Source organism: Urocitellus parryii, chromosome 6 (assembly GCF_045843805.1).
Source record: "Urocitellus parryii isolate mUroPar1 chromosome 6, mUroPar1.hap1, whole genome shotgun sequence".
Taxonomy (NCBI): Eukaryota; Metazoa; Chordata; class Mammalia; order Rodentia; family Sciuridae; genus Urocitellus; species Urocitellus parryii.
This window is the reverse complement of record NC_135536.1, coordinates 175,825,242-175,844,870: the sequence shown is the minus strand read 5'-3', so window position 1 is coordinate 175,844,870 and position 19,629 is coordinate 175,825,242. Positions and strand designations below refer to the sequence as shown.

General features: G+C 39.7%; 1 protein-coding gene across 1 annotated transcript in view; it reads right to left on the bottom strand.

The window, feature by feature from the left end:
- The window catches only part of Cbfa2t2 (CBFA2/RUNX1 partner transcriptional co-repressor 2), a 142,241-nt gene that overhangs the window by 9,902 nt on the left and 112,710 nt on the right, over positions 1 to 19,629 (bottom strand). Inside the window, exons 5-9 of the mRNA XM_026383294.2 lie at positions 15,275 to 15,456; positions 13,095 to 13,348; positions 9,485 to 9,570; positions 8,009 to 8,204; positions 2,742 to 2,810 (exon numbers count right to left, since the gene is read on the bottom strand). Coding sequence (XP_026239079.1) covers positions 2,742 to 2,810; positions 8,009 to 8,204; positions 9,485 to 9,570; positions 13,095 to 13,348; positions 15,275 to 15,456 — 787 coding nt within the window. The remainder of the gene's footprint in view (positions 1 to 2,741; positions 2,811 to 8,008; positions 8,205 to 9,484; positions 9,571 to 13,094; positions 13,349 to 15,274; positions 15,457 to 19,629) is intronic.

The window sequence follows — 19,629 nt, the reverse complement described above, 5'->3', positions numbered from 1 at the left end:
CTTATTTTCTAAAGGAAATGTGAACCCCTTAAAGGATTCTCTGCAACTGGCAGGTTGTGGCAGTCATCCAGTTGATAGAAGAGACTGAATTTAAGCAGGAGCAAGTGGCACCCAGGAAGGGAAGAGCCAAAGATTGGTAGCACTAAAGGGTGTAGAAGTGGAGGTAAAAGAGATGGAAGTGTTATGCAATGAAATGGGTGATATGTAAGAAGCTGGTGTGGAGGCAAATGAGATGGTTTGATGTGTCTCTGGAGAGCCAGGTATATAAATGACCAGGAGGCAGAATTGTTCACATGATATTGAGCACCGCAGAGAAACAAGCTGAAGATACAGATCTAAGTAGACTGCCCTGGGCTTCTAAACCCTGTCCAGTCACCATCACACCACCTGGTGACTTCCTCCCATCTCCACTACCCTGGCTTGGTTTCCATAAGTGGACACTCCAAATAACATGTTCTATGCATCTGAGCCTCAATCTCCAATGTGAATGTGAATGACCTTCCACACGCATGAGTCCATAGACTACACAACTGCTCTCTGAGTGGTACAGGTTGTTCCATCATGGTCCACTTTGAGAAAAAGGAAACTGAACTCCGTAAAGTCGCAAAACCCTTGGCTATCTGCACAACTCCTGCACTACGTATGCCTTGTAGTCACCTGCCATTGCCACCATAAACCTCTGGACTGCTCTGATGCCGAATGCCCTTAACTGTCCACACCCCACTTGACAGAGAACAAGATCTTTGGCCAGGTGCAGTGGTGCAAGCCTGTAGTCCCAGCAGCTCCGGAGGCTGAGGCAGAAGGATCATGAGTTCAAAGCCAGCCTCGGCAACAGCGAGGGACTAAGCAACTCAGTGAGACCTTGTCTCTAAATAAAATACTAAACCGGGCTGGGGATGTGGCTCAGTGGTTGAGTGTCCCTGAGTTCAATCCCCAGTAACCCTCCCCAACCAAAAAAGGGAACAAGAACTTTGGGTTACTTCCCCCAACTTAGCCCTCTTTCAGCAGGAAGCAGCTTGGAGATGTTGGCATCTATTTTTCCATAGAAATGGAATGTAGAAATTGACAGGAAATACAATAGTGATTCACTTTATGCTCTGAATATAGCCCTAACTGCTCTGCCACTGTGACTTATTTTTAAAATGCACCTGTCCTTTCTCTTCCTCTCACCCTGCTCCTCTCTAATCTTTCCCCATCCATAATCTCAAGGGAAATAGGATTACTGTTCTTCCCCTCCTAGACAGATTTATCTGTCCTTGAGTACACACCCACTATAGGAATGAAGTAATCCAGACTTTGGGGATGGCACCAGAAGATCTCAGAAACTGGAAATTTTCCAAATTAACCAGTGATTTATAAGTCCAACAGAGAACACATGGAATGCAGCCTTTGAGTCACCTCTTTAGTTCTTTGGATGAGCAGAATCACAACATCTGGGACAGGAGTCCCTGTTTCTCCTTTGCTAGCAAAGCAATAAACCTCTTTCCTTAACAAACAAACAAAGACTACATAACTTAGATGCCTAAGGAAATCCTTCCATGGTCATCTTTCTCTTATGATTATCTTCATTTTCCACAACTATATCCCACTTATTATGACGGTGATATACATTTTCCCATTTCCAATTGCATGAAATTTTCTAAATCATTTAAAATTTTTATTTTGTTGTGGTATCAAACTATAAGTTAACTATAAGTTAATAGATATTTTGGCATTTTCTATATTCAGGTTGCCTTAAGAATCTACTAAAAACACTCTTTTTGGTAGGGGATGGAGGGTGTACCCCTGAACAACACCCCATAAAAACAGTTTCTTTATCACTTACAATTTGTGTTTAGTCTGGATAATTAGCTTTTGGAAGGAAGCATTCAAAAGCATGGGGGTGAAGAATCAGCATGTAATAACTGTTGGTAACATTTGACCATTTGACTTTTTATATAAAACTGAGGAATTATCTCAAAAATTTTGTCTATAACTGGGCGTTAAGGATTTTGGGTGCTAATTTATTAGGATTCATTTATCATGCACATTCTTGCTTACTGAGGAAAAAATTTTACAGTAAGTTGATCTGTATTTGCCATAGCATAATCTGTCTACTCATATCCTTTTGTCCATTTGTTTTTTTTGGTACCAGGGATTGAACCCAAGGTCACTTAACAGCTAAGCCACATCCCCAGCCCTTTTTTTGTATTTTTTATTTAGAGATAGGGTCTTACTGAGTTCCTAAGGACCTAAATTGCTGCAGCTGGCTTTGAACTCAAGATCCTCCTGCCTCAGCCTCCCAAACTGCTGGGATTACAGGCAAGTGCCACCATCCCTGGCCTTTGTCCATTTGTTTATTATTTGAAGAGCAGAGAGATTAAAGGGCTGCTCGAAGAGCAACATTGAGTGAATGTGGCAGCAGTGTGAACACAGTGTGTGATGCTAGTGAGGAGAGCAGGCAGAAATGAATTCAATTTATATCAAAAGCGTGGGAAGAGCTCATTACTTCATGCCTCAGAGTGATCCAACAGAAAGGTGAGAAAGAACCTGGAGGGAGCTATCCCAAACCCCTAACCTACAAAGAAACGTGACAGGCAGCCCAGGACAAGGTGGAGGGGGGGAGAAGCAAGAGCCATGAGCTCCACCAGGGGAAGTTTCTAGACAACCAGACAGCCAGTCACCACCCTTTTCCCCAGTGTGTGTCCCCTGCTTAAACAAACTAGTGAGTTCATGCAGGCTCTAAGCAGATAGACACATACCTGTTTTCTTCCAAAACTCCACAGGTACGTATCCTGTTCCTGGTCTACTGCTGAATTCCCGCTGAGAATCTACAAAAGAAAGATAAAGAATATAGGGCCAGAAGCTCTTTTAATCAGCAGTTTCATTTTATGAAACATACACAATTTTTTTTTTTTTTTTGGTGGTGATGGAGATCAAACGTAGGGCATCATGTGAGCTATCACTACCACTAAGCTATCACTTGGAGCCCTGACATAGTTTTTTATTAGACTTTTCATTCATTACACTCAAAATGTATTGCCTTAGTAAAAAAAAATTCTGATAAAGGAAAATCAGATTATGAAATAATATCAAATATTAAGAGTATTTCAAAACAGTGAGATGATAAGCCCACAGATATATGTACATTTGTCTCTGTGTCTCCATTTTCTATTTACCTCTCTCCCCTTGGGCACACACAGGTCTCTAGCTCTGCTTTGTAGATGTCAGGGAGGATAGCTTTAGTTTCTTGGCAACTCAGAATCTCTAAATGTAATTTAAGGTGGTTTCCTTTAAAGTTTCTTAAAATGCTTGTGTACTAAACTAAGGAAAAAATAAACAAGTAGTAAAGAAAATACACAGAGGGGGCTGGGCTGGGGTTCAGTGGCAGAACGCTTGCCTAGCATGTTGTGAGGCACTGGGTTCCATCCTTAGCATCATATAAAAATAAACAAATAAAGGCATTCTGTCCATTTACAACTACAAAAGAATTTTTTTTCAAAATAAAATATAGAGAGTTGGGGATGAAGGGACACACCCGTGATCCTAGCTACTCAGTTTACTGAGGCAGGAGGATCAAGTTTGAGGAGAGCCCTCGCAACTCAGTGAGACCCTGTCTCAAAATTTAAAATAAAGAGAAGAAAAAAAGAAAAGGTGCAGGTCTAAAATAGTGTTAAGCCCAAAAGACAGCCCTGTGATTCATTAGGAAGGACATGGGTAGAGTGTGACTCATCATAGAGTGTTTGCCTAGCACACGTGAGGCACTAGGTTCAATTCTTAACACTGCATAAAAATAAATAAAAGCATTCTGTCCACATATATTTTTGGTGGTATGGGTGATTGAAACTGGAGGATTGGGGGGGGGGGGGCAATTACTACTGAGCTACATCCTTAGTTCCCAGTCCAGGTACTTCATCACTGAGCCACATCCCCAGCCCTTTTTATTTTGAGACAGGGTCTCACCAAATTGCTTAGGACCTCACTTAAAAAAAAAAAAAAAAAAAAAAAAAAAGAAGTGTTCTAATTAATTTAATGCTGTCAACAACCAACTATTATTATTTTCTTTGAGCTTTAAAAAAAAATGTATAGTGTGGTAATAGACACCTGTTATCTGAGCTACACAGGATGCTGAGGCAGAACGACTCCAAGTTCAAGGCCAGCCTGGGAAACTTATTGAGACCCAGTCTCAATATAAAAAATAGAGCCAGAGATGGTGGCACATACCTGTAACCCCAGTGGCTCAGGACACTGGGGCAGGACAATCCCAAATTCAAAATCAGCCTCAGCAATTTAGTGAGGTCCTAAGCAACTCAGACCCCGTTTCAAAATAAAAATATAAAAAGGGCTAGGGATGTGGCTCAGTGGTTAAGTTCCCTTGGGTTCAATCCCTGGTACCAAAATAAATGAATGAATGAATAAATAAAATAAAATAAAGACTGAGGATATAGTAGCTCAGCAGCAGAGCACCCCTGGCTAACCCCCTAAATGTATAGGACAGAGGATCTCTAGATCAGTGTTAAGAGAACTTATCGGAGCCCTAGGTTTAGTGTCCTGTGCAAAGAGGATGGGATAAAATAAACCTAAAATTTGCCATTTTAAAAACTGAGGTGAGTTGGGTGTGGTGACACACACCTGTAATCCCAGCCGCTTGGGAGGCTGAGGCAGGAGGATTGAAACTAGTCTCAGTAACTTAGCAAGACCTTGTCTTTAAATAAAAAATAAAAAGGGTTTGGGATGTGGCTCAGTGGTTAAGCGCCCCTGGATTCAATCCCTGTTACTAAAAACTACCACCAACAAAAAAAAAAAAGTTGATTGGGTTACTGGGGATTGACTCCAGGGCACTCTACTACTGAGCTTCATCCCTAGTTCTTTCATTTTACTTTGAGACAGTCTTGCCAAGTGACCTGAATGGCCTGAAACTTGCAATCCTCTTGCTTTTCAGTCTCCTGAGTAGCTGGAATTATAGGTGTGTACCACCATACCAGATAAGTATAGAACTATGTTAAAATTACTTTCTTCAGAAGTGATTACAAATGAATAGTCTGTGCCCCCACCCCAATACTGGTTCAACCTTGATCTCTCAGATCTTGGCTAATTTTTGGAATTACTTCCAAAATCTTCTTGGCCTTTTTTATTATTTTTTAAAAAGATTTATTTATTTTTATGTGCTGCAGAGAATTGAACCAGTGCCTCAACATGTGCTAAGCAAGCGGTCTACCACTGAGCCACAACACTAGCCCTCTGCCTCTTTTGTACACTCCTTCTGGAACTTGTGACTTGGCTCCCCTGGGTTTAATCCCCAGTACCAAAAAAGTTAACAAAAAGTGGCTGAGACTATCTACTATGGTCTTAACTATAGGCAATTATCCAATCTTGCTTGATTATTGGACTCATTGAACAGATATATTCAGATTCTTGAGTCCCTGAACCCTTTAAGGAAGGACCTGTAGAAAATACACAGGCTGACACTCATTTTGAGGAAAAACTGATAGCAAGATTCATTTCTGTCCTTTAACCCCCCCCCCCAAGTCAAGGGAGAATGTGAGCTATCTCAAGAGTGAGCTTTGGGGGTAAAGCAAGCAATACATTGAAGGGAGACCATGAGTCGCCTCCAGAGGGAGAAAGAGCCTAAAATTTTTTAAAACTGAAAATTATTAGATGGTTCACAAGTTCATAAAAACATTAGTGTGAAATTTAATGAAAAATTATAAATTGTTCCTGAAAATACTGTGAATCTCAAAGTTTTCAGATGAGAGATATGTTTTATTTCATTTATTTATTTTGGCTCTATCACTAAAAATATTCCCAGCCCTTTTTATGTTTTTCCTCTTGAGATAGGACCTCTCAGTGAGTTGCCAAGGATGGACTTGAACTTGTGATCCTCCGGTCTCAGCCTCCCAACTTGCTGGGATTACACTTGGTTAAATTGGTTCCAAATTATTTTTTGAGAGGAAAATATTGGTAATAATGATGACAGGATACAGATTTAAATTAGGACCACCCCAGGTAAAACTGAAAATATAGTCAATCTAGTTAGGAGGAGGAGTAGAGGAGTATTGGTAACGCACAGCAAGCAATGTTTAAACACCACCAAGACACGGAATTCTGGCTTGAGAACACCACCTCTCAGGACTGTGGCCACTCTGCTCTCATGTGCACACACACACACTCACTTACTGATAAAAGGCATGTGGTTTGGAAGGTGAATTTCAGCAGTTTCTGCAAGTTATTATCATGAATATTTTTAAGGGTGTAGATGGTAAGGGAGACCCAAGGGTTAGATTTGTCTGTTTTTGATGTTTTTATCAAAGGAATCACACAAGTACAAATATTCTGGTATCTTTCTGTGCTACACATACACGCAATGGTGCTATAATCCATGGCAGGATCAAGAGATAGGGATGCTGGTGGGGTGGGAGAGTGGGCTCTTTTAGCCACTGAGCATTTGGACACACGATATTAATTCTGGCTCTGTCTCAGCAAGTTGCAGTCTTTTTGAGACTAACAGCTGTCTTCTCTGGAATGTGCTAGGTCTGTCATAAGAAATTTGTTCTCCCCGATGAACATTTGGGAACTTAAAAGTGGGTGGGTGGAGAAAGAGCGTGATCACAGATGGCCTGTCATTCAGCTGTGCCTGTGGATAGGGTACCTTTTCAGTTACTGGGTGAAAATAAAGGAACATTTTGGGGGATAACTCTGGCTTCTTAAATATATTTTTGAGATAAGGACTATCTTGTCTCTGCTGCTTCAGGCTGGGAAAACGTGAGATGGGACAATCCAGTTTGGTATAGCCAAACATTTTGTGGAAGGCTACCAGGAAGTGGTTGATAGTTTTATTTTCCTAAATGAGATACTGGGGAAAAGAGGAGGCAAAATGAGGTGAACACTTTCTAGGTTACTCTGAGAAATAAAAGTGATGGCACGAGAATACAGTTGTTATTATGATATGCACAAGGAAAAAAACTCTATTCTTCCCCCACTTTTGTTAGAGCTGGCCATAAGGAAATTCTCTAAACTACCTTGTCTGATAATTGGTTAGTAGATACTCCTCATTCTACAGAGGTCCTGCCCCGTGCCCTGAAGGAAGAGCTGCTGCAAAGAAGACAAGGATGCTGGAGGAGGTGTTGCTGGGTTTCCCCACCCAGTCCACTGGCATTAGATACACAATGAAGACTTTATAAACCCCCAAGGGTCAGGGCTCAGAGAGCTTCAGAACACATTCAGTTAGCCAGACATGTGGAGATTGCTGAAAGATGGCAGGTCTGGAGAAGGCATGCAAACTCTGTGTCCCTTCCCCCATACCCTTCCTTATACGTCACTTCATCTGTAATATCCTCTGTAATATCCTTTATAATAAATCTGTTCCCCTGAATTCCACAAGCCACCCATCCAAATAAAAGAATCCAAGCAGGGAATTGTGGGAAGCTTGGTTTATATCCAAGGGGTCAGAAGCATGGGTAAAGCAACCCAGGGCCTGTGACTGGCATGTAAAGCTGAGGTGATACATGTTGGGGACTGAGCTCCCAACTTGTGGTACCTGACAGTACCTCCAGGTAGACAGTATCAGAACTGAATTGGACTGGAGGACAGTCAGTGGGTCTCCACTGCTGCAGGACCGCTTTTTTGCTGAAGGGGAGAAATCTTTTGTGGTGATTGTAGTGTGAAGAGCACAAGAAGGAAACAGACACTATTTTTCCTGACAGGATAGTACTTTCAGCAAGTCTGAATTTAACAACCACTCTTTGATCACTATCGTGTTTGTGCGTGTGTGTGTGTGTGTGTGTGTGTATGGGAAGGGGAAAAAGAACAAAATAAAAAATATTCTCATTCTCTGAGGAAGAATGAACATTCTTAGAATATGACAAGTACCAGCACTTCACATATTTTTTCCTTTACTCTTCATAGTCACCCAATTCTCCCTAACTCCACAGTGTAGCACCACTTTTCTTTAAAGTAGAACAGATCTGGCATATTACGTGGAATCCAAAGGCTGATGTTTACTCTGAGTTCCTTCAGACTCTGCCCTTACCACTGCCGAGTGAATCTGCACTCCCAGGGCTGTGCTGCCTGGAGACCAACTCGGTCCCTGTTTTCCTCATCTCTGTGTTTTCATTAAATCGTCTTTTCCAGTAGTTGAGTTCTTCACGATCAGATTCCTGGCAGCGCCTCAGAACTGCCATGGAGCGCCTTGTTTTCTCTACCATTTCCATAATGCAATTCAGGGCCTGACCAAGAGAGAAAGTAAGGCTGAGATGAGGAAATTCAAACAATAAACACTGAAAATTGAGGACAGGCAAACACAATATAAAAATAATAAAAGTTCAAGAATTTTATGGGTTGGGAATAAAGTTTACATCTGGGAGTCTTTCTTACAATTACTTATTAAATATATCCTTACACATTTATGTGGGATTGGTTCCAGGACCCCAGTGGATACCAAACGCCATAGACATTCAAGTCTTTTATATAAAATAGGGTTGTATTTGCATAATCTATGCATATCCTCCCATATATCTTAAATCAACTCTAGACTACTTATAAATACCTACCAATATGAATGTGATGTAAATAGTTGTTATACTATGAATACACAAGGCCTACAGCACAAAACACATAATTTAAGTACTGTCACATGTTGCTTAATGATAGGGACATGTACTGAGAAATATGTCATTGGGCAATTCTGTTGTGTGAACATCATGGAGTATACTTCCATAGACTAAGACAGCCTCCCTAGGTGACATAATCTTGTGGGAAGATGATCATAAATGTTGTAAGTCGTTGACTGAAATATCAATATGCAGCAGATATTGTATTACTTTTTTGGATTTCAAAAAAACTGTTTTTTGGTAAGTCTCTGCCTAAATATATATAGTCATCTGATAAAGCTAGAGATTTCTATAATAATATAATGAGACACAAGGATCAGCAACAATGTTTGCTCAAGGAGAAAAAACTATATATGCCCACTTCAAACAGGCACTGCACATTTTATTCCCTTTTTAAGGCAGGAAAATTCTTCCAAAGGGAAAGAGAACCCAAGCTTACATTCTGTATACTACTAATTATTGTTTGTATTTGGAGGAGTTCCATTTATTTAATTAACACTTTCTATGTGTCCAGCCCTATAGTAACCACGAACCCTACTGTGAATTCAAATAATGCTGCATTCTTTATGTATATATAAAAATTAAGGCTAACAAAGGTAAAACAATTTACTCAGCTGAAGAAGGCAGGAAGAGGAAAAACTGGAACGTAAACTCATAAGCCTATGCTTCAACCATTTTCTATATGATCACCTGGTTCATAAACTAAAGAGATCATCCTACTAAGAGCTGAGTGATTCCGTAGCTCTCCAGCTGAGGGAGTAGTGGAGCAGTTTTTATTAAAAGAAAGGATCTCATGGCTCTCATTATGTTCACTTCAAGCATACATGAACTGTCAGTAGTATTAAGAATTAACGGTAATAAAAAGTTAGAGAACTTAAACATGCTAAGCTTCTTACATGGTCAAGATGTTTCCATTCATCAGCCCATTCCCTTTCTGTCAAACGGTGATCTACCAACTCATCCTGATAGCCTCCATTTAGACCTATTAGAAAATAAAGAATATGAAGAGTGGGAAGAATACAGTAGAACTAAATTCTGCCAAGTAAACATACACACAATCTTAAAAACTTTAATCATATCATAAACATGAAAAGATACTCCACACTTACAAGCAGTTAGGTTTTTATTTTTATTAAAATTAAAAACTTCACTGAGAAAGCAGTTCATATCCAACATAGTGGGAAAAATGAAAATTTCAGATGATACTTTGCTGACAGAAAAGTGATAATATGACTGTTTAACCACTAAAACTAGACTGTGTAATGGAAACAGCAGTGTATCACCAATATTTGATATAGGCAAATGCTTTACTCCTGTGCTATATAGCCGGACCCAAATAAACATTGAAATTTCTAGGAATACCATGATTTTGTGAATCAAGGGTACACCAAATCAAGAAGTAACCCTATTTTGAAAAACTCATATGTTACAGACGGTAACACACTGATTATAGTCTTTGACTCATTAATAAAACACTCTCACCATCAGTCTGAATTTACAGGTATATTCATATTGGTTCTGTATTAGTAAAAGAATATGCTTATTTCATCTTATTTTCCAGTGTAGCCATGTCTGAACACAAACACATTTAATAATGTAATAACTTCTTACATATTACAGTTATGATAGAATATTGATCCTAAAATTGTGGATCTAAAGTAGGCTACAGTATCCATGAAGTTCATTTTAGAAGAGCAAAAGGGGTAATATATTTGCTTAAGAGGGGTGGGTTCCATGATGAATTAAGTAAGGATTAAGAACCATTGGGGGGGTGGGGGGATGGGAGTAGAAGTTCATTGGATTGCACAAAGAGGGGATGAGAATGGGAAAGTCAGTAGAATGAATAAGACACAACTTTCCTGTGTTTGTATATGAATACACAACCAGTGTATTACATCTTGTACAACTATAAGAATGGGAAGTTATACTCTATATATGTATGATGTATCAAAATATATTCTACTGTCATACATAACTAAAAATAATAAAAAAGAAATAGATGTCAAATAATTACAAATAAAGTTGTCATTTATATGACAACAACAACAACAACAACAAACCATTATAATAGAGGACATGTTTTCAAACAGGTCTGGGAAAAATTAAGGAATCTATAATGAGCCTGGCAGACAGAGTATTGACCCTAAAAGAAACAATCAAGGGAAATCATAAATAATCATTCAAGTGGGGCACAGTAGCACACGCCTGTAATCATAGCAGCTCACAAGGCTGAGGCAAGAGGATGGCAAGTGCTAAGCAACTCAGTGATACCCTGTCTCTAAATAAAATACAAAATAGGGCTGGGGATGTGGCTCAGTGGTTGACTACTTCTGAGTTTAATCCCCAGTACACAAACAGAAAAATAAAAATAGATAGGGAAAAAAGTCTAAAATTGTTAGAAATATAAATGAAATCTGTTAAGATACATATGGCTAGTTTTTAGCTTTCTTTTCTCTCAATCAAACTGGCAGAAAATTTGTATGTGGAGCTGGGGTGTGGCTCAGTAGTAGAGTGCTCACCTAGCATTCATGGGGCACTGGGTTTGATCCTCAGCACCACATAAAAATAAGATTTGTCCACCTAAAACTAAAAAATAAGTTTGAAAAAAGATAAGAAAATGTGTATGAGGAGGTGGGGTGAATAGATACTGGTGAGTGAAGGCAAGGGCACTATACCATTCTTTTTTTTTTTTTTTTTTTTTTTTTAACAATGTATCCCTAAATTGCTGAGGCTGGCCTCAAACCTGCAATCCTCCCACCTCAGCCTCTGGAGTCACTGGGATTAGAGGCACCACCATGCCCAGCTAGCAAGTCTAGTTTTTAACAGATAAATAAAGAGGTGTGGGAAAATAGGAAGTAGGTGTTAAAGGTCAGCAGTTAAACTCCAAAAAAATCTTCTGCAATAAACTTGTTTGAATACAATCTAAAAAATTCTAAAAACAGATCACAGATTAGATTTGTTGGGGTCCCCCTCCCCGCAATTTAATGGTTTGAGGCTAGGATATACAAATTTAACAATCCAGCAAAGGAGATAGTTTTCGCTCCATTGCAGAAATTACTATTCTTGAGGCTTAGAGAACCCAAGCAACTTCCATGAGATGACACAGCTAGTTAGAAGTAGAGCCAAGATTTTTTCCCCCTGGGGCAGGGTTGGGGTGGGGTTTCTGATGATATATATAACCCAGGGGTGCTCTAAAAGCAGAGCAATATGCTCAGTGTTTTTTTGTTTTCACTGAGACAGGATCTTGCTGAGTAGCTGAGGCTGGCCTCAAATTTGTGATCTTCCTGCCTCAGCCTCCTGAGTTACTGGGATTACAAGCATGTACCACCAGGTGGGGCAGATGTACAGGCAAGATTAAAGTTTAGTTATACCTCACCTCCTTATAAAACATTTATAAACTTTCACGGCTCACACCACATTATTTTACACTTTTGTCTTTATTATTATTTTAAAAAATTTTTTGGTACCAGGGATTGGATCTAGTGGTGCTTAACCACTAAGTCACATCCCAACCCTCTTTTTATTTTGAGAAAGAGTCTCCATTAATTGCTAATATTGGCTTAGTGATCCTCCTGCCTCAGCATCCTGATCTGTTGGGATTACAGGCATGTGCCATCATGCCCGACTTTTGTGTTTGATTTTAAAGACTTTTAATTCTAATATAAATTTAGACTTACAGAAGTTATGAGTGGTATAAAAAATTGTTATAGGCCAGCATAGTGACACATGCTTGTAATCCCAGAGACTTGGAAATGGAGGCAGAAGGATCACAAGTTTAAAGCCAGACTCAGCAACTCAGCAAGCCTTAAGCAACTTAGGGAGATCCTTTCTCTATTAAGTGCTCCTGAATTCAATCCCCGCAAAAATTGTTACATAGCTATTATACCTTTTGTATAGAATTCCATGTTAACATTTTATCTCATTTGCCTTTTAATTCTCTATTTTATTTTGAACCATTTGAGAATAAGTGAAGCCCTTTTATTCTTTATTCCAGTGTATTTCCTAGAATTTGTTCAGTTCTAGTCTCTATCATTGTATATATTTTGCTATTTTTGTAAAATTGATTTTCCCTTTTCAGATTTTTTGCCTCTTTTTTTTTCTTCTTATGTTTGAAGGCAGGGGTGCTCTACCACTGAGCTACATCCCTAACCTTCCTTTTTTTTTTTTTTTTTCCCCTTCATTTTTTGACAGGGTCTTGCTAACTTGCACAGGCTGTCCTCAAACTTGAGATCCTCCTGCTGCAGACTCCTGAGTAGTTGGGATTGAAGATAGAGCCACTGGGCCAGATTTCAGTTTTCCTTCATATAATGGAATAGCAACAATATTTGAAGCCAGTTCAACTTCTAATAAGATAAACTATAATTGTAATATTCTTTTTTATGTATATTATTGCTTTAATTTATCATTGAAAACAAGCAATAGCACTGGATTTTATTACTGAGTAGGAAAGAAATTCAAGGATTCTGGCTAGATTTAGATCTTCAACATGCTGTTTAGGATACTTACTAAGATTGTGGTGCCTCTCACGAGCTTCTCGATGTTCTAGCATCTTATTGGGTTCCCGATATAGGTGAGAAGTTGCAATATCTTCTAACGTATAGTGCTGGAGAGGTGGAGGAGTAGGATGGAACTGACCCCCAGGATTCATAAGGGGCACAGTGAGGGCAGGACTGTGCCTAGGAGCAGGGCTGATGGTACACACTCTCTTGGCTGGAGGCTCGGGAGGAATAGTATCTCTTTCAAAATTACTCTCTTCCCTTCTGTAGAAGAAACAGAAGTGCATATCTGAGCATGTCAACAAGAGTTCATGCAAACATTTCCTGAGCACTACTCTACATGTACTGTGCCAGCACTTTCTTAAGCAGGAAGATTGTAATGAAAAGGGTCTTGATATGATGCTCACGTTAGCTCAACTCCTGGGCTCAAATGATCCTTCTGCCTCAGCTTAGGAGAAGCTGAGACTATGCCATCATGCCTAGTTTAGGAAAGATTTGAGGCATAAAATGAATGGTCTTTAGGGGCAAAGAATATTATTATATTATAAATTGCTGATTTATTCCAGCAAAATGAAAAGAGGTCAAATCTATCCATAATCAGGCAGAAACATAATCCTCATGAAGAGAACAAGTAAATGACATTATTTTTCTATGAGAGGGGAATATGAAAGGTAATGAGTTCAAGTATGTTTTAAGAATATTTAATGAGTTCAAATATGTTACTATGGAGGTGGATTATTAAGAATAACAATACGGGCTGGGATTGTAGCTCAGTAGTAGAGCACTGAGTGTGTGTGTGTGTGTGTTGGGGGCGGGCACTGGTTTTGATTCTCAGCACTCATAAATTTTTTTAAAAAGCCCATCAACAACTAAAAAAAAGGGGGGGGACACATAACTAATCCTCTTGTTACTTGGTAGGATTTTTCAATCACTCAGCTTCAACTGTCACCAATTTTCCATTGTTGTTAAAATATTGCTTCCTTGATAAACTACTTGGGATATTGTGAAATAAATATTTGGTCTTCATCCAGTTTCCAGGCACACAAACTCCTAAAATCCTTGGAATCTTCAAAGTGTTAAGTGTCTTTTTCTATGTTAATGACTGATGGCAGGAAGCCCCAGGGTAACTTCCTCATGGGGGATGGTCCCTGGAAGGATCAAGGCAGCTGCTTTAGAGGGCTGGGACTTTCTGTCCAACCCCCAACCCCTAACCTCTAGGGAGAGAAGAAAGACTGAAGATCAAATTTATACTAGTGGCCAATGATTTCATCAATTATGCCTATGTAATGAAACCTCCACAAAAATTCAATGGATGGAGAACATTTTTTTTTGGGGGGGGGGGGGATGACAATAGGGACTTAACCCAGGGGTGCTCTACCACTGAGTTACACTCCAGCACCCACCCCCACTTTTTTGAGCAGGGTCTCACTAAGTTGCCAAGGCTGTCCTTGAATTTGTTATTCTCTGGATTGGGCCTTGGAGTAGTTAGGATTATAGGCATAAACCAGCAGGGTCAGAACAAAAGAACAGGGAAGATCCTGGAGGGTGGTGCACTTACCAGGATAAGGTATGGAAACTACACTTTTTTATCTCCCAAATCTTGTCCTATTCATCTTTGTAGCTGGTTTTTATTAATATCCTGTGTAATATCCTTTATAACAAACCAATAAATGCCAATGTTTCCAAGTTCTGTGAGCTACTAGAGCTAATTAATAAAATCTGAGGAGCAGATATATGAAGCCCAATTTATATAGCCAGTTAGTCAGAAGCACAGGTAAAACAATCTGGGGTTTGTTTTAATAGCATCTGAAGGAAGCATGCAATTTAGGGGTCTGAGCCTTCAAACCACAGGATCTGCCATGGTATTTCCAGGTAGACAGCGTCAGAACTGAAGGACAACCTCTACAGAACTGATTGCTTGCCTGATGTATGGGGGGAAATATCCACATTTGGTCAAAGAAGTCTTTTATGTTGATTGCTGAGTGAAGGTATAGGAGTAAACAAGTTTCTTCTGCTTCTGGAGCAGTGGACTACAGTCATCTGAAGAATTGCTGGGACAAAGCAAAACTAACCTTAGAAAGTCTGAGACATTATCCATCTACAACCACAGCAATTAAATTCTTTCATAATCAAAGAGCAAGGTCAATGAGGTTCCAGAGAGCAAGAATAATAGATCTTTTCGTTGCTCACCTCTCTGGACTGGGTCTTTTTCCATTTCCATGAACCTCCATGAGCAGCTCTGAAGAGTCGGCAGGAGACGCGATACTGGTGTTGAGCAGAAGGTGTTCGTGCTGAGCAAGGTACTGGGACGGGGTCTGCTTGGCAGCCCGAGCACAGTGCAGCAGTTCTCTCTGCAGCAGGGGCAAGTTGGCCTTGAAAACAAGAGGCAATTTTCCCAGTGCTGAGCCCTACACAACAGGGATTAGCACCTCAAAGAACTTTCACAAAGCAGGTTAACACAAGACAAAAGCTTTCTGCTTCTTAGTCAGATTCTCATCAGCCTCTTTTGTGAGTGAAGTGTGGTCTATTATGCAGTACTTGAATTACTGCTACTTGTTTCTTGCCCCCAAAGATGTAAATGAATCCCCTTCAAGGAAGGGACTGTGACTCATTTACTTTGGTGGCCTAGTAAAGAGTAAAAGTTCAATAGATTTGTTGATCATAATAATTTTGAAACAATTTTTTAAAGACCTTGGTCAGCTATAGCCTACACAAGAATAGGAGAAATTAACTCTTTACCATTACAAACCTTAGTTTCTCCCTTCTGAGTCTCCATCTATCTCTGATAGCACTATTCAGCCTTCTCTTCATGTTCTCTAGAGTGCTACCTTTGAATTCTGGAAACTGGAATTATTCTAGAACCTAAGGGATTTTTTTTTGGGGGGGGGGAGATAAGGTGAGGATGTTGGTACTGGAGGTCGAACCCAGGGGCATTCTACCACTGAGCAATCAACATCCCCCCACTCCTCCTCTTTTTGTTTGAGACAGGATCTTGCTAAATAGCTCAGGCTGTCCTTGAACTTGCTATACTACCTTAGCCTCTGGAGCCATCTCAACTCACTGGAACCTGAGGTTTTGAAAAAAAAAAAAAAAAAGTATTGGGAGTGATGTAACCTGTGAAAGGAGAATTAATTACATACGGATATTTTTTCTTCTCTTAAGCTTTAAACGGGACAACTAGAATTCAAATTCCTCATACACAGAATGTCAGGTCGGTGGCGGTGATTTAAGTGGACAAAGCAGCCCTCGCAGGAAAGAAACGTTCTTCAGGTGCAGAAGGAAACGCCTGTCAATCAGCAGGGTCTTCTGACCAATCCTGGAGTTCAGCCAGCTCCCCTGACCAACTCCAGCGGGAAGGAACTCCTGTCCTAAGCCCTTCCCTTCCTGCTGTAAGCTCCATAAAATCCCAGTCCCGTCGAGCTCCCACTCGGTTTCTCCTGGACATTTCTCCTGTCCCCTCTGCCGGTCTGGTCTGATCAAGTTCCACCCCGGAGCATTTCAATAAAGCCTCCTTCAGTGGCCTTTTAAAATCTGCCTCCTTTGGTTGCTACCCGCCTCGCTTGATCTCACACAGAATAGCATTTTCCACATTTACTTCATTTAAATAAATTGAAAAGAATTATATTTCTCCCCAAATTTAAACATAATTCAGGCTTAAGCTTGTAATAGACGGCTTTTATTCTAAGGGATAGATGAGCAAGTGAAGGAGAGGGTTAATATCAGTGACTGTTTTAAAACAAATAAATTGACAAAACTCCAAAAACTAGCCAAAAGGCTGCCATAACCACCTACTGAAGCCAGATTTAAAATTAGGTAGACAGTGTAGTTAGGTAAATCGGGTCTAATATCAAGTGATATCTAAAATGGAGGCCATGTTGAGAATGAATTTCCGGAAAGCTGAGCAACTCTCTGAATGTTAATGAAGCCCAAGAACAACCCCAACAGATTTGAAGACAACCCGTCCCAAAGAAATGTTAATGAAGCCCAGGAAACAGCCCAAAAGATCTGGAGATAGCCCATCCCAAATAAATGTTAATGAACAGCAAACTTGACTTGGAAATGCCCAGATTACTTACTTCTTTGGCCCACCTGTGTCCCAACCCTTCCCACCTATATTCCATCACCAAAAACTATAAAAAGGGGAACACAATGGATTCCACCTCTTGAGTCCCCTTCTTCCTCCGGGAGAAGTCTTTTCTGCTGTCCTTTAATAAACTTCTAATTTTCCACTCTGACCTTGCCTCAGCGTGCTTCTCTGGTGTTATTCTTCAACATTGGGGAAGCAAGGTAACACTACCTTGTGCTGTTTTCCAAAAACAGGTTCTAAGTCTGTTCTATAACCCCAATCTTGTTGCAACTATAAAAACTTAACAGAAGGCTGTGGTTGTGGCTCAGTGGTAGCGTGCTCACCTACCATGCGTGTGGCACTGGTTCGGATCCTCAGCACCACATAAAAATAAAGATCTTGTATCCAACTATAACTAAAAAATAAGGGAGTTTGTCTCTTAAAAAAAAAAAAAAACAACCAAAACCAAAAAAAAAACAAAAACAAAAACAAAAAAACCCTGAAAAAAAGCCATGTCAGATCTTTATATTTGTGATGAGTACCTTTTAGTGAGTTTTTTTAAATGCTAATTATTTTTTAACACAAATTTCACAAATCTTTCTTGACTTTACAGTCTTAGGGGAAATAGCTAACTGCCAGCTCTGACATACAGAAAGGAGATCAAGATAGAAGTAGCACCATTGTTTAAAGCACCACAAGCTGCTCTGAGCACAAAAACTTCAATGCCACCAGAACAAAGCAGCAGCCAGGCTTGGGTGGATCTGCACTTTCCTGCAGGTCTGCCCTGCTCTGTTCAGAAGGTTTTTAAAATCAGAGCATGGCAGACCTGCAGGAAAGTGCAGATCTATCTCTCCTATACAACTTTGTATAACAACTCATTTTTTTGAAGCTGTAACATTTTCTTGGGGGCTGGGGATGTAGCTCAGTTGGTAGAGTGCCTGCCTTGCATGCACAGGGCCCTGGGTTCAATTCCCAGTACCACAAAAAACCAAAATGAAACATTTTCTAGGGAAATGAAAGTAAGATAAAAGAGAGTAAAGGTGTTATATTTATATGGCTTTGTATTAGTGTTAGGCTTTGTGAGGTAAGAGGCAAAATTAAAGCTGTTAATATAGGTACTCTTAAAAGAAAACAATTTCCATATATTGTACTAAACAAAACATAATATACAGTTGAACATTTTTTGGGGGGGAGGGGCAATTCCAGACGGATGGAATAACATTTAGCTTAATTGGGGTTCAAGTTACTAATCCCTATAACCAAATGAACTGCAAATATCTAACTATAAAAGCCATTCTTAGTTGTACAAAACAATGTGGTGTTCTAGATTTGGATCATACTCTTTGGTTGCCTCTGAGTTACAACTCTGTAACTTAGAGATAACTGACAGTGGTGGAAGTAACTGTTGCCTATGGACACGCAAATTATGGCTGAGGATGTTTAACTGATTCTCTTGCCCATTGGAAAAGAAGCTAGTTCTTCTTGTGTATGCAAAGTCCTATCATTTTTTTTGGGGGGGGGGTACTAGGGATTGAACCCAGGGGCACTCAACACTGAGCCACATCCCCAGACCTTTTTATATTTTATTTAGATACAGTATCTCACTACATTGCTTAAGAGTCTGGCTAAACTGCTCAGGCTGGACTGAAACTAAATCCATCAGGCTGGATAGGAACTCTCTATCCTCCTACCTCAGCCTCCAGAGCCAAAGGGATTATAGGCATGTGCCATGGCACCTGGCCCTATCAGTAATTCTGATATATAAATGTTTCTATTATTTTAATTGTCCTTTGAATTGTTTGAGACAACTTAATCCTTCCTTAACTATGAACTAAATAAAATCTTTGCTATGCATTCACTGTTACCTATGAATGATAATATTATCTATTTTTGGAAAATTATGATAAAATTGGAGAAAACAGTAACTTTATGGTGGGAAAATATGACAGACATTGACCCAACGAAGGGTCAAATCACTACCTAGCTCTCCTATAGCTTGTCATAATCCACTATGGGCTTTGCTTTCCAAAATCATCACCAGATTCTACTCATAAAGAGTGTTAGAACAAAACAAATTAAGGAGTATTCTATAAAGTAACCTATGTAAACCTTTAAAAAAAATGTAAAGTTCATGAAAAGCCGAGAAACTGTTCCAGTGGACTAGAAAGGCAAATAAATGTAACATGTGACACTGAATTCAATGCAGGATCACGATCCCAGGTCCCACAAAGTTTTCTTTTGCTGTAAAAAACATTAGTGGAACATTGGTGAAACATAAATAAGATCTACAGATCAGGTAACGATATATTATAAATATCTGATCTGATAATTGCATTTTTTTTAAATTTGTATTTTTATTTTTTAGTTCTCGGCGGACACAACATCTTTGTTGGTATGTGGTGCTGAGGATCGAACCCGGGCTGCACGCATGCCAGGCGAGCGGGCTACCACTGAGCCACATCCCCAGCCCTTATTTATT